This window comes from Nematostella vectensis, chromosome 10 (genome assembly GCF_932526225.1).
Source record: "Nematostella vectensis chromosome 10, jaNemVect1.1, whole genome shotgun sequence".
Lineage (NCBI taxonomy): Eukaryota > Metazoa > Cnidaria > Anthozoa > Actiniaria > Edwardsiidae > Nematostella > Nematostella vectensis.
Window position 1 is genome coordinate 11,519,455 of NC_064043.1, and position 13,516 is coordinate 11,532,970.

At 43.3% G+C, this 13,516-nt stretch overlaps 1 protein-coding gene across 2 annotated transcripts; it reads right to left on the reverse strand.

The window, feature by feature from the left end:
- Positions 1 to 15: 15 nt before the first annotated feature.
- On the reverse strand, positions 16 to 10,019 carry LOC5510575 (glutathione hydrolase 1 proenzyme). 2 transcript variants are annotated; one of them, XM_048733546.1, is made up of 8 exons: positions 9,871 to 10,019; positions 5,822 to 6,303; positions 5,276 to 5,468; positions 4,514 to 4,815; positions 3,827 to 3,978; positions 3,198 to 3,388; positions 1,770 to 2,007; positions 16 to 722 (listed from the first exon to the last, which is right to left on the reverse strand). In XM_048733546.1, exons 1-8 carry the CDS (start codon positions 9,873 to 9,875, stop codon positions 447 to 449), a joined length of 1,839 nt encoding a protein of 612 aa, XP_048589503.1. In that variant the 5' UTR covers positions 9,876 to 10,019; the 3' UTR covers positions 16 to 446. The 2 variants fall into 2 exon arrangements, with proteins under 2 accessions (XP_048589503.1, XP_048589502.1); XM_048733545.1 differs by lacking the exon at positions 9,871 to 10,019 and adding an exon at positions 7,692 to 7,847.
- Between the last annotated feature and the right edge of the window lie 3,497 nt (positions 10,020 to 13,516).

Below are 13,516 nucleotides of genomic sequence, written 5' to 3' on the forward strand. Positions count from 1 at the left end.
ATGACTACATCCAACTTGTTTATAAAACAACACCTTTATTTCGCGAGAGTAGAAGGTACGCTTTCACGTTACTCGAAGGCACGTAACGCTAGAAATGTCACGCAAAGAGAAGTCACGCCAGACATGTTACACGAAAGCGCGTCACACTAAAAACGTCACGCAACGACGTCACGCTATTCACGTCACGCGGAGGCACGTCAAGCAATGTACTTCACGCCATACACGTTACACCAGGCCGGCACGCTATAAAGGTTACTTCTAGACAGGCATGTCAAACAGGCATGTCACGCTATGATACGTAACGCCAGTTCACCAAAAGCGCGATTGCAGGCTGTCTTATTTTCCGATCATACAAAGAAATCTGCTCTTATCATCAAATAAATAGAAAAGTGTTACGAAGGTTTTAGTCAGCCTAAGTACCCTTCCCATAATGCACATAGAGCAGATTACAAGCCAGCAGCCCAGGCATACTTCCTAGGGTCAGACTGCGCGTAGATGCTCTTCCCTGGTGTGTTACGCTTTTCTATGGCCTGAACCACAGCGAACCCGTGATACCCCTTGAGTTGGTTGCCACGGGCTATCAGCCCGTCACGGATGGTTTGAGGTAGAGTGTACTGCTTCTCCTTGGTCTCGTACGTAGTGTTGGACATCTGGTTATGCACGCGGGGATCGCTCACCGCGTCATTCAACTCTCGGCCGAACCACAACTTGTTCATCACCACCTGTGGGACGGACGATTATTAATATCAAATGCATTTGAAAACATTACTTTAGTAATAAATAGTCTTTAGTAAACAGTCTTAAAAGCAATAAACAGTAAAGCATGTGACAAGAGAACTTATTCATTCAGAACCACGTACACGTCCAGGCTATCAGAATGGAGATCAAAGGACAATTATTATGAGCTATAGCCTCGCTGTGCTGTTACAAAAGTATTATCCCAAAAGGCACATAAGCTACTAAAAAGCCTACTTTCAATATGTATTTTGAAAAATACACGTCTCCTAACGCTAACGCCCGGGATATATTCAAAAAGGCACTCACTAGGGCTAGGGCCGTGGCAATACGGGTCCCAATAACCCAGCCCCTATACAGTGAAACACACTCACTACGAGTCCCTAATCAACCCTATCCCCCAAATAGTAAAATCCACTCACTAGGGCTGTAGCCATGGTGATACGAGTCCCTAATCGACCCTAACCCCCAAATAGTAAAATCCACTCACTAGGGCTGTAGCCATGGTAATACAAGTCCCTAATCGACCCTAACCCCCAAATAGTAAAATCCACTCACTAGGGCTGTAGCCATGGTGATACGAGTCCCTAATCGACCCTAACCCCCAAATAGTAAAATCCACTCACTAGGGCTGTAGCCGTGGTAATACGAGTCCCTAATCGACCCTAACCCCCAAATAGTAAAATCCACTCACTAGGGCTGTAGCCATGATAATACGAGTTCCTAATCGACCCTAACCCCCAAATAGTAAAATCCACTCACTAGGGCTGTAGCCATGGTGATACGAGTCCCTAATCGACCCTAACCCCCAAATAGTAAAATCCACTCACTAGGGCTGTAGCCATGGTGATACGAGTCCCTAATCGACCCTAACCCCCAAATAGTAAAATCCACTCACTAGGGCTGTAGCCATGGTGATACGAGTCCCTAATCGACCCTAACCCCCAAATAGTAAAATCCACTCCCTAGGGCTGTAGCCATGGTGATACGAGTCCCTAATCGACCCTAACCCCCAAATAGTAAAATCCACTCACTAGGGCTGTAGCCGTGGTAATACGAGTTCCTCCAGACGCGCCCGCGATAAGATACACTGTCCCGTTCTTGGTAAAAATGACGGGGCTGATGGACGACATGGGCCGCTTGCCTGGACGAATGTAGTTGCTAGGCGACGGAGCGACACCAAAACCATTGGGTTGTCCTGGCGTGGAGAAGTCATCCATCTGGTTGTTGTAAATTATCCCTGTCGCAGGCGAACGATACTTGGCACCGAACCTGTATATTGACCGGCTTTATAAATAGACTCAGGGAGACATATCATCAATACGCAGATCCGACGCGCAAACAAAGAAACAGTGTATGGGGATCTTCTTTCGTGGTATGGGTTTGGAGAAGAGGGTCGAGGAGGGTTTTTTGTTGATGTACCCCTACTGGATTGTTATAGGGGTGGAGGCTGGGGCTTTTTATCGTTTCCTATTAAGTATATAGCGAGAAGCGATAAAACAGTGCCTGATACAAATACTGTAAAAAATTTCATGTTCGGGGCCCATATTTTGGGACCACTGGGATTTGCTAGAAAACAATGCTAATAAAAAAGCGTGCTCTGATTGGCGCTTATCAGCATGTTCAAATGTCTTGTTTAGGCAAGGCAGTTGTGTTTATCATTCAGTATCATTTTTCGAAGCAAAGATCTACTAGTTATACTTAAGGCGCTGGAAATATGGATGTCATAGAAGCTTAATACTACGGATATCATATTAGTAGTAGTTATCAAATTCTTAGATAGACCAGGCGCCAAATATGCAAGAAGTTTGTCTGTGAGAGCGGAAAAAACTTGGGATTGTTAGCGGTACTTCCCGCGAGTTGATAGACTGTACTTATCAAATAATGACATTTGTGTTCAAGCAGAGGTTTTCTATGTAGACAAAAAAACCTGTTTAATAAATTGGTGATATCCCGTATATAATTTGATTTGGGCATTTGATTGTGCTACCACGCGAGTCATTTTAGCGGGATAATGACAGCTGATGTGTTTTGACAGCATCCTCGGGGACCCAGGGCGTCGCGGAATAAGTCTTTCAGTGCTCTTTCTTTCTCACGCGCTCCCTGTGTGCCCGATCTCTGCGACGCTCTGGGTCCTCGAGGATGTTTTGACAGCGGCCTGAAAAGAAGCGGCAGGGGTCGCTTCTATTATTTGTGTCAGGCGCAGTTTTATCTTTCCTCTCCAACTTGAAAAATAATATCGCCTGATACTCGAGCTAGTTGTACCTTGACTAAATAGTATCAGGGGCGGATGTGGTGTATGAGGCCTGAAAGGGAAGTGTAAGGGAATGCCTCTCCAATCGATGGCTGTAAGGACTGAGATTGTGGAGACTGAAGGGAAAGGGGTGTAAGCTGATATAAGCCATGGTTAAAAAACGGGTGTAATGGGTGTAGCTTGAAGGGATTGGCATGTAAGGATGTACCTCCAGTTGACAGTAGTAGTCAAAGACACCGCGTCCCCGTTGGGTGCCAGCACCGATAAATGAGACGTTCCCTCGGGACCTGTGCCGGCATAGTATTGCCCGTAGTGGTCCATATTGAAGAAAGTCTTGTCGTCAAGGATTCTTTGCCTTATGCGCTCCGCAAAGCTTGGATCTGTCATGTTCTCTACAACCTGTGTGTAGCAAATATATACTTCTTTTAATACTGGGCTAAATGGAGAGTAGATGTTCCGTAGAAGGCGTAGCTCCCCGAGAAAAAGGAAGTCTTTTTCGATCTCTCAAGTGTTCAAAATCACCTCTTTAGTATAGAAGTGCCTTCAAGAATAGGGGGGAGGGCTTACCCTCTACGTGGACTTTTATTGATCCGCCAAGACCTTACGTTGACTAAAAGGTCAACCCTTCGTGGCGGCAAAGAGGTATTTTCCCTTCACCAATAAACATAGCCTTCAAACAGGCGCTCGGGGTGAATGAACGCTAGCAAGATAGAAAGTACGCCATTTAAGTCGCCCAGCCCACTTTTCTTTGACCGCGCGCCACAGTAATCCCAATATCCCTAAATTCCATTTCTAATACAAAATATATAGGGAGGCAAGATATCAAGATCGTATTACCTTGTTGATATTGGCATAAGCTGCGTCGGAAAAGTCCGGATCCCCGAGCTTAGCGCGCCATGCGTATGCATACTTGAACGATTCAATGATGCGATGGTACGTAAGAGCCGACTGGGCATCGCTAGAGCGGTCAGCGGCTGTCATGTTGTAACCTGGTCGGATAATTCAGGATGGTTGAGCGTTCAGGAAAACATAGGGTTTTCTTATTCATTACATATGGTGTTCCAAGGAGATGTTAATGTAATACATTTCCATAATTTCAAAGGAATGCCCTACTAGGGTGGTTATGGCTATGTCAGCCGCACTATAGGAAGTATGGGTTATTGTACATGTTTACTTCGTAGTACATTTAGTATAATGGTTATGACAGCCCCACTAGAGGGGGGTGGGGTAGTGTATATGTTTACCTCGTAGTATATTGAGTATCATGGTTATGACAGCCCCACTAGAGGGGGGTGGGGTAGTGTATATGTTTACCTCGTAGTATATTGAGTATCATGGTTATGACAGCCCCACTAGAGGGGGGTGGGGTAGTGTATATGTTTACCTCTTAGTATATTGAGTATCATGGTAATGACAGCCCCACTAGAGGGGGGTGGGGTAGTGTATATGTTTACCTCGTAGTATATTGAGTATCATGGTTATGACAGCCCCACTAGAGGGGGGTGGGGTAGTGTATATGTTTACCTCTTAGTATATTGAGTATCATGGTTATGACAGCCCCACTAGAGGGGGGTGGGGTAGTGTACATGTTCAGGTCACCAACATCACTTGCAAGTGCCTTCTTCCATTTTGGCGAGTATGCCGCAAGGTCCTTTAGAGTAATAATCCCTCCTGCTTTCTTCACGTCTCTCACAATATCGTTGGCAAGGCAACCGTTATAGAAGCTGTGCGGGTCGTCGCGGATTTTCTCGAGGGTAACGGCGAGTTGCGGGTTCGTCATCTTTTCGCCGAGACGTTTGAGCTTGTCGCCATTAAACAGAAGTTGTCTGAAGAATAAAAGGTGTCTCTTTAAAGCTCTGACATATTTAGGTTCGATTGCCAGCCGTTTCTGTTTTCATCATCATCATCATCATCATCATCATCGTCGTCATCATCATCATCATCACCACCATCACCACCACAATCATCATCATCATCATCATCATTGTCATCATCATTGTTGCTCTTTGAAACTTCAATCCTATGAGCCAATGAGTCAGTGCGCCTTGAGCGCTCGCGAATCAATTTTGTAAACTCTCCGAGCACGTGCATCATTAGCTAGCTAGCAAGGCCGTTTAAATAAGGTGCAATTCCCAAAATTGCCCTCTCAGAAGCTAATTGAATGCTCGTATCGTTGCACAGAGATCTAGCCAGGATTTGCTGGAGTGAGGTTGGGATGGCAGCTATAGATATTATATTCAACTGCGTTTTGCTGTTCAAAATAGGGTATAGTTGATAGTTGTTTACCTAAGTCCTGGGTCCGCCCGCAGCGCCTCCTCGCCACTGACCATGGCCTCGTAGACGGGAAGAGGCAGAGGGAAGCCTTTACTTGCAAGGTCTATAGACGGTTGCAAGAGCTCTCTCCATTGGAGTTTGCCATACTTTCGATAGGCTTCATACAGACCCTTGACTTCGCCTGGGACGCCGGTCGCGAGGCCACCTGGATCAACAAAAACGTCAAGTCATTAAAGCCGCATTGTCATCAGTTTACTTTCGGAGGGTCGTGGGAACCTTCCCCGACAAGATACGAAAGAATCTACTATAATCCGCGCTATTTAACAGGCCTTCAGCTCAAAATCATAAGTCACTTCCTCAAAGAAACTTCCAATAGATACAATGCTTTTACGATTTTGCAATATTTGTCGCGTTTTCGTTTAAAATCATTTGCCGATTTAAAGAGCAAAAAATCCAGTCAAAATCTTAACTCAACGGACAGAAATTATTGACTTGATTCGACTGATGTGAATAAGTTGGTTAAGTGAAAGGCAATAGACTTGTGGGTTGAGGACCCACCTACAAGTGAAGACTTGTTCTTGAACATGTCTTGTGAGGCGCCAGATGGTGCCTCTTCCCTGTAGTCCATCGTCTCGGACACGTCCGAGCTCTTATCATAAACCAGCATAAACCCTCCTCCGCCCACCCCCGCAGAGTGCATATTGATCACACCAATACAGAACGAGCTGGCGATCGCCGCGTCTACCGCACTTCCTTGCTTCTTCAGGATATCTCGTCCGATCTCTGAGCACATCCCTGCATCTGTAGCCACGGCACCACTTGCATAAGGTCCGTATCCAGATCCGGGACCCGGGGTAGGTCGAGGAGGGGAACTGGGCGTGGCGGGCACTGGGGTTGGACCGTGAGTTGTACTAGAACTGGTGGACGAGGATTTACTGCTCTTGGAAGATTTTGCGGCGTACCCGATACCGATACCAATTCCAATAGCTGCCAGCAGGGCGATAACTAGAACCGCGATGACTATTCGCCTATCTTTCAGCCTGTAGACAGACAAGCGTTGACATATAATTGATACCAATAGCTCGATGACTATGATCTATCTTTCAGCCTGAAGAGAGACAAACGTTATGATATAAGATTACTGCCAACAGCGCAATGACTGTACATCTATCTTTCAGCCTGAAGAGAGACAAGCGTTTAGATATAAGATTACTACCAAAAGAGCGATGACTATACGCTCATCCCATTGCCTTTACAGAGACAAATATCAAAATACCAGCGCTAAAATGAGTACTTATTGGTATGTTACAGGGCGTAGAAGGGAGTGGGGGCACTGGGTAGCAAGTGCCAACCCCACCCCCCAAAAAATAACATATCAAGCAATGTCTGTCGTTTTTTCTAAATGGTGTAAAAGAGCCTGGGGCGAGCGCGCGGGAGACCTGTGATATTCCAAAACGTTAGGGACTAGGCTTCACTTCCAAGATGGCTGGCTCAAAAACGACAGTTTTTGAAACAAGATTGACTGATATGTTATTATAAGCTTTTCCTCTGCCTGTAGGGAGAATTACTATTTCACGGGTCACGGTCAAATTTGGTTCTAGTCACGGAGAACGCTTCCCCTCAGTTTAGTGAATAAGTTTTTGTGAATTCTCGCAAGTACGTTGGAGTTGCGTGAAAACTGACTAGTGACTAGATGACTGGTTTTCTTGCGTCCTTAATGCTTTTGTCCAGCGGTTGCAAATAAAAGCTGTAGTCTAGAAACCTTTTTATTATAAAAATAAAATAAAATGAAACAATAGATGGCAAAGAACCTGTTTTAGCTCCAAGTGGGAAATGGCTGTCTTCTCATAGTGTCAGCCAATACGCTGCTTTTGGTCGGTGGCCGTAGGATAAAGATGCTCGTATGCACAAAAAAATGCTGAGATAAACGAGCGTGCGAAAAACATTATTATGCAAAAAGAAGCCTCTTTAGTCAATTCATCAATGTACTTTCTGTACACTCTTAATGTGCACTCTAACAAATAGCGAGTGTAAAATTGTGGATAAGTCGGTGGATTCGGAGCCGGACTTCTTGCAAGAACTACTGTCTTCTAATGCAAGACGATTCGCGTCGCCAACGATGTCCTACGTCCCAAACTTAATGTAACTTTCAAATATAACAATGGCATTCCAACAAACCTAGGCCTAAAATATTTGCAATCGGCATAATCTTAGGCACTTCACAGATCATTATCGCATAGTAAAAACAAGAATATGCATTAAAAGAATCGTCACAAGGGTTCTAGACTTAGTCATAATTCCCACGTATAGGAATAGAGTACATTGCGAGTTACATTATAAGCGAATAGCCGGCAGAGAGCATGACAATATAGAAATTAAGCAGGGTCAGACACAACGAAGGTTAGAAAACACGTGAATGTAAACGTACCAGAGAGACCACGGCCGCTTTGGCTTAGTTCCCTCAATGAACTGACATTCAGCGTCCGCATTTTCGCCGTTTTGTGGTGTTTTATCCGCCATGACCGCTCGTTATGAGCTACTTACAAAATCTCTAGTACTATGTGCAGTGTCCAGGGTACTCAACCGTGAACAGCGTGCATTAGTAATCTAATCTCCCACTGTGTCATATAAACACTACTAGAAAACATTCCACTTGTGTAAAAAATAAATCTCTTAATTGAAAGATATCGATTCATATCTTAAAAATATCATTTTTGAATCGTAAAGAGTACTCGAAATGTTAATGCATAAAAAAGGAATGGAGCCATCGCCTTAATTAAGTACACAGCGCTAATTCCGTAAGCCTCTATTATACTGTGGCGTTGTAGTAATGAGGGAGGAGGGGGAAATTTTGCTATAATTTCTGCTAAGAAAAGAATGACCATGATGGTAGATTGACATTACAGGTCCTTGCTCTAAAAAATCTAACGTGACTCGCGTAAAGACACTTTAGGGGGCCGCGGTAGCCCTGTGGCACGGGCTTTGCTTCTAAAGCCAGGGGTCCCGGGTTCAAATAAGGGTCAGGTCAGAGGTGCTAATGACTTAGCTCTGAGGACCCTTGTCTATAGATAATAAGGGGCGGACCATTAGAAATTTGATTGGGGAGGGGAGGGTGCAGGTTTATGATTTCCCTCATGTACGGATTCTTACATTTTGGGCATGCTTGTTAGGGGCTGTCCACACTAACACGGATATGTTTGAGTCCGTGTACTTTTTGATACGTTTAGGCCTTCCGTCCACACTAACACGCCCTCTGGATCAAGCGAATCCGGATACTTTTGAAAACGCTGGATCAAAATGAATCCGTATTTTTTGGTCCGTAGTGTGGACGGTCGAATCCGTATCAAAATGAAAACGATGGCGTGCATCGCATATCATAAAAATGACGTCACCATGTACCTTTAAGCGTTTTCAAACGTTTGAATCAGTGTTAGTGTGGACGGCTGGATCCAGGCGAACACGATGCGAAAACGATAGTGTGGACGCGAATCAAGTGATGCGTTTTCGCCGAAACGAATCCGGATACTTTTGAGTCCGTGTTAGTGTGGACTACCCCTAAGTTTTCTCTGGTAATCCTGAGCCCCCTCCATCAAATTTCGAATGGCCTGTCCCTAAACCGGAGCTCCTGTCTCTCATATCGCAACGTATCTGCAGTGGATAACTTGAACTCAGATAACTCGAATTCCCCGCTTACTTGAACTGTTTCTTTGAGCGTGCGAGTTGTTGGGGGTCCACTGTTTACAAACAGAATACGTGCTATACAAACACCATTGAGCTATTGAATGTTATCGGTTTTAAAATCAGTGAGAACCGATAGCAAGTTGTATAGATACTTTCAAACTGATTGATTTTAGCCTTTGCGTCTAATAGGGGACTTGCGCTAAGAGATCAGCCGTTTAGCCGCAAAAAAACAGCAACAAAAAGCAACTTATTCAGCGCTAACGAAAACAAAACAAAACAAAACTCTTTTTTTTAGAAAGGGTTTAGCCTCATTTAAAGTTTTTATTTCTTCCTCGTTTCTGATTATATTGCTATAGGCGGCATAGGCGGCATATAGCTTCGATAGCATAATTGTTTTTTTCCCGCGGTGGTCGCCTACGAGAATTAGCGAAATTAGCTAGTTAAACTTTAATATGATTAAAGTTGTGCTTTAGCCATAGGGTCACGACCTAAGCACGTCCATTCAACAGCTTAGGGATGCTACACCTTCTTCTAAACTGTGCGGGCGCGCAATTGATTTGCGAACAACCTGTTGAGAAAAACTTTAAAAAACTCGCAACGAGCCGAGGTGCACAACATGGCGCTATTTACAAAGTGTGGCTGTTGAGAGATATGACGCGATGAACGGTGAGTAAATAATGAGATACTCAGGATATTACAAAACTAATAGAAGTCAGTCAATTTGACCTACTTTTATATCAACTACGATATGTTAACTTGATATTATACCATAACATATAAATCCAGCGATAGATGATATGGGTTGGCGCAAGAAAGAAGGGATTGTCTTTAGCTTTCCTAAGCGGCTTGCCGCTCCCTGGTCTCGATATATCCTGACAATCGGGCAAAGCTCGATATGTTCTACTAGACACGATCAATGTACTTACTTCATTATACTGAGTTGACCTTGAGTCGCTTTCTAGACAAGAGGGGATCAGAGAGGAACGAAGAAAGGTCCAAGTATTCTACACACGCGCGCTTACTCGCACTGCTGACGCTCTAAAGACAGTGAAAGGAGAAATAAGCTGTTTTGATTGACAGGTTGATTATCAGCGACACAAATACTAAACAGCCCCCCAACACTGTCATGTGCTCTAAAGATCTCATAACAAGATAACACAGGGGCTAGCGAGATCTCTCGAATGCACTAATCTTGGGGATGACTGTCTACCATTTTTTTTTCTTGCTTTTTATAGCGTAAATATCCAACGTGTCATATGTAATGATGTTTTGAGTAAACAAAACATGATATGGAATGTGTGCACTCATTTCTTGTGTTGGATTCCAATTATGTCTTTTGCTAGAATATTTCCTGCAAGACTTACAAAAAACTAAGTAGGCTTAAAGCGGTACGGGGTAACATGAGGGTAATACTAAAATCATATAAGGTTTAACTAGGTTTTATCGCTTTATAGTCGACAACAAATACAAATATAATTAGCCTTTGCCACCAAATATTTGAAAAGGGAATTGATTAGTATTTTTATTAGAATATTCCCACAACTAGGGGAATGACTGTGCTGTGAGTTAAAAGCATGATGTATAAAAACGGGGGGAGCCGGCCGAGGTTGGTCCGCCTTGTAGAAGTTTACAACAAAAGCTATAAATGTTAGTATTACTTTAACATTGGTGCCGCTTTAAGGATTATTTTACGAAATTATAAACTGTTCAGAAAACGAGTGTTTTACAGAAGCCGCTGCCAAACATTGGTGCCGCTTTGGAGATTATTTTACAATAAATTAAATGAGAGTTTTGTTGTTTTTTTGTTTACAGTCAACAATCGCTTTTATGGCACTTTCGGTAAACCAGTGTCCCCGTGTGTTTTGAACGAATAGATTTACGAGAATTTCTATAAGGGAGATTTTGACGGCACGAAAAATGGAGCGAGCGCGAAAAAGGAAGGGAATCGCTTGCCCGAGAGGGTCGGTTATTTGAAGAAGAAAAAAGGTTGTCAAAAACAGCCAATCAAAGATCAGCGGAAATCACGGTTTTACTTTCTTCCTCTCCTTTTCCGTCTTATTCGCGCTCGTCAAAATCTCGCTCATCGAACTTCTCGTTGGTCTTTTTGCTTTTAACTCAAAATAGCCAATCAAAATGGCCTGTCAGAAGCACGGGGTCGGCCTAAAGGTGGCGCTTATTTGTGAAAAGTAAAAGGTCCAATTCGGATATTGGCTAATTAATGCAGGGGTTGGTTCAAATAAAACTTAAATCAACTTTCTTATTAGCCGGCGGACGGTGGAAAATAAAACCCCTGGGCTAATGGGAACCTCTACTCATACTTCACCTTACACTACGGACACTATTATTATTGCCGACACCTCGACATTACGTACATTTATAATGCTCCTGGTAAAATAAAATACAAAGAAACAACTAAAGTTACTCCCGTTCTGTCGGACTTGTATTTCAGAACACGTACCAAAGACACAGAATTATGGTTTTGAGGATTTCAAACTTCATAACAAGCACTTTTATGTTGCCAAAGGTAATTTTTAGTCATGGCAACATATGTATGGCAATGTTCTGTTGTGCACTTGACTTTTTGTAATTGGGTAATTTCTAGCGCATTGTTGACACTGATTTTTTTGTAATGTTAATTGCTTTTAACAAAGTGCTGTTATCTATTTATGGTAATTCTTATGTGTCAAAAAAATAGTGCAGCTGAAAATTTCCAGGTTTCAGACAGAAATACACTGGTACAATGGAGTAGAAAGATGTCTAACAGGAGTTGTGGCGAAGCAGCCACACAAACCGAGAAAAAACTTCTATTTTCATTGAATGTCACCTCAGGAATCACAGCTTTTCTTGAAAACACTTTAGTCATAGCGGCTTTCTTTAAGTTCCGATCCATAAGAACTGTATCTAACCACTTTGTAGCGTCTCTAGCGGCGTCAGACCTACTGCTTGGCCTCACTATGAACGCCATCTATGCCGCCTGGAACGGTTATCTGACCGAGAAGCAAAAGGTCAGTGCCACTGTACGAGAGATTTTTGCGTGGATCTTTATCTTTACCGCCATGACGTCTAGTCTGTGCTTGGTTAGCCTTGACAGATGTCTGGCCGTGACAAAACCATTTAGGTACCAACAACTCCTTACAAAGACTCGGTGCAAGATATGGATTGCTGCAGCTTGGGTGTTCTCACTCGCACTGTCTTCTCTTAGCTTTATTACTGCTCATGAGCATATAAGGTACTTGTGGGTGGGCTTAAATGTACTGACGGTTCTATTCCCGTGCATTCTCATCATCATCTTAAACTGTTGCATACTGAGAACCGTCAAGAACCTTCAAAAGCAGAGTGAAATCAAGATTGGAACAATACAGAGCAACCAAGTTCAACCAACAGAACAGCAGCATCAGCGAGACTCGAGAACGCGAGAAGGGCTGAGGAATAACAAGGCGGCGTGGGCAATCATGATCATTACCGGCCTTGTTGTGGTCCTCTAGGTGCCATATTTTGTGGTGACCGTCATTGATACGGTAGTGGGAGAAGAGGTATGTGAAGTGAGCCGAGTAAGACTATGGGTCCTCCTTGCAGCGCTATTCTCGGCGGTTATTCACCCTTGGATATTCGCCATTAGGATGCCAGAGTTCCGCGCTGTTGTTACCAGACAATGGAGGAGAGTCAGGGGTTTGGGAGAGGAATCTAACAACGCCACGAGTTTTACCTAAAAGGACAGGCCACTCGTCCGAACTCCGCGAGTCTTCTAGAAGGACACGGACCAGTTTAGAGTATTACCCCAAGATTCTTATTTTCTTTACAAACTGTAAAGAAATCTATTCTAGATCAAACATTAAACTCAGCTATATGAAAAAAAATGTATATTATATATTTCATAAAAACATTAAGTGATTGACAGTGAGTGTAAAGTTGAGACTCTCGCAAACGAGTTCTTGGAATTATGTACAAAACGACAACCTTTTATTCGAGTTGGCTAGAATGCAAGGCCGTAGCTAGCAAGGGGTAGAGGGAGGGGTCCCGGAAGCAAATAACAAAAATATCTAAGGCTTCCATTATGAGCCAAAATTTTGAAATGACTCTCTTACGTAACATGGCAACGACCGATCATCTTTGTTCATTGCGAATATTCCATGCTAATTCCCCTACCGTTGTTCGGTAATCGGATCACGAGCAAAGCCCGAGTCCTTACAAAGAGGGTGAATTATTTAAAGTGAGAAATGAAAATGAAAAAAGTAGTTCTTGGGCAATGATGCTCTTCCGTTTTTTGATATTAAAATTGAGCATGTAAGCACTTGAAAAAAAATTGCGCGAGCATGCTATATCACTGTCTTTATGTCAACAGCAGAACATCCTAAGGCGAAGCATTCGCGGTGACCTAAGAGTACCCAGCGCTTTAGACCATGGGTAATAACTATGTTTAAACATTGTATTCACAGGAAATTACAACGTTTTTTAAGCTTATTATCTTTCTTTAGTAAACACGATGCAACCATTCAAACAGACAAATGAAACTTCCGATCTTTTATGTAACCTTTTGGCCAGGATATGCTATTTATAATGAGAGTTCAAAGT

Bases quoted from the DNA above. Each gene is read 5' to 3' on its own strand.
- LOC5510575 (XM_048733545.1), bottom strand. From the start codon at position 7,783: ATGGCGGATAAAACACCACAAAACGGCGAAAATGCGGACGCTGAATGT. The intron at 4,816-5,275 runs GTAAACAACTAT...TTTATTCTTCAG, and splicing joins CGGGCGGACCCAGGACTTAG to ACAACTTCTGTTTAATGGCG. The intron at 3,979-4,513 runs GTAAACATATAC...TTATCCGACCAG, and splicing joins GATACTCAATATACTAAGAG to GTTACAACATGACAGCCGCT.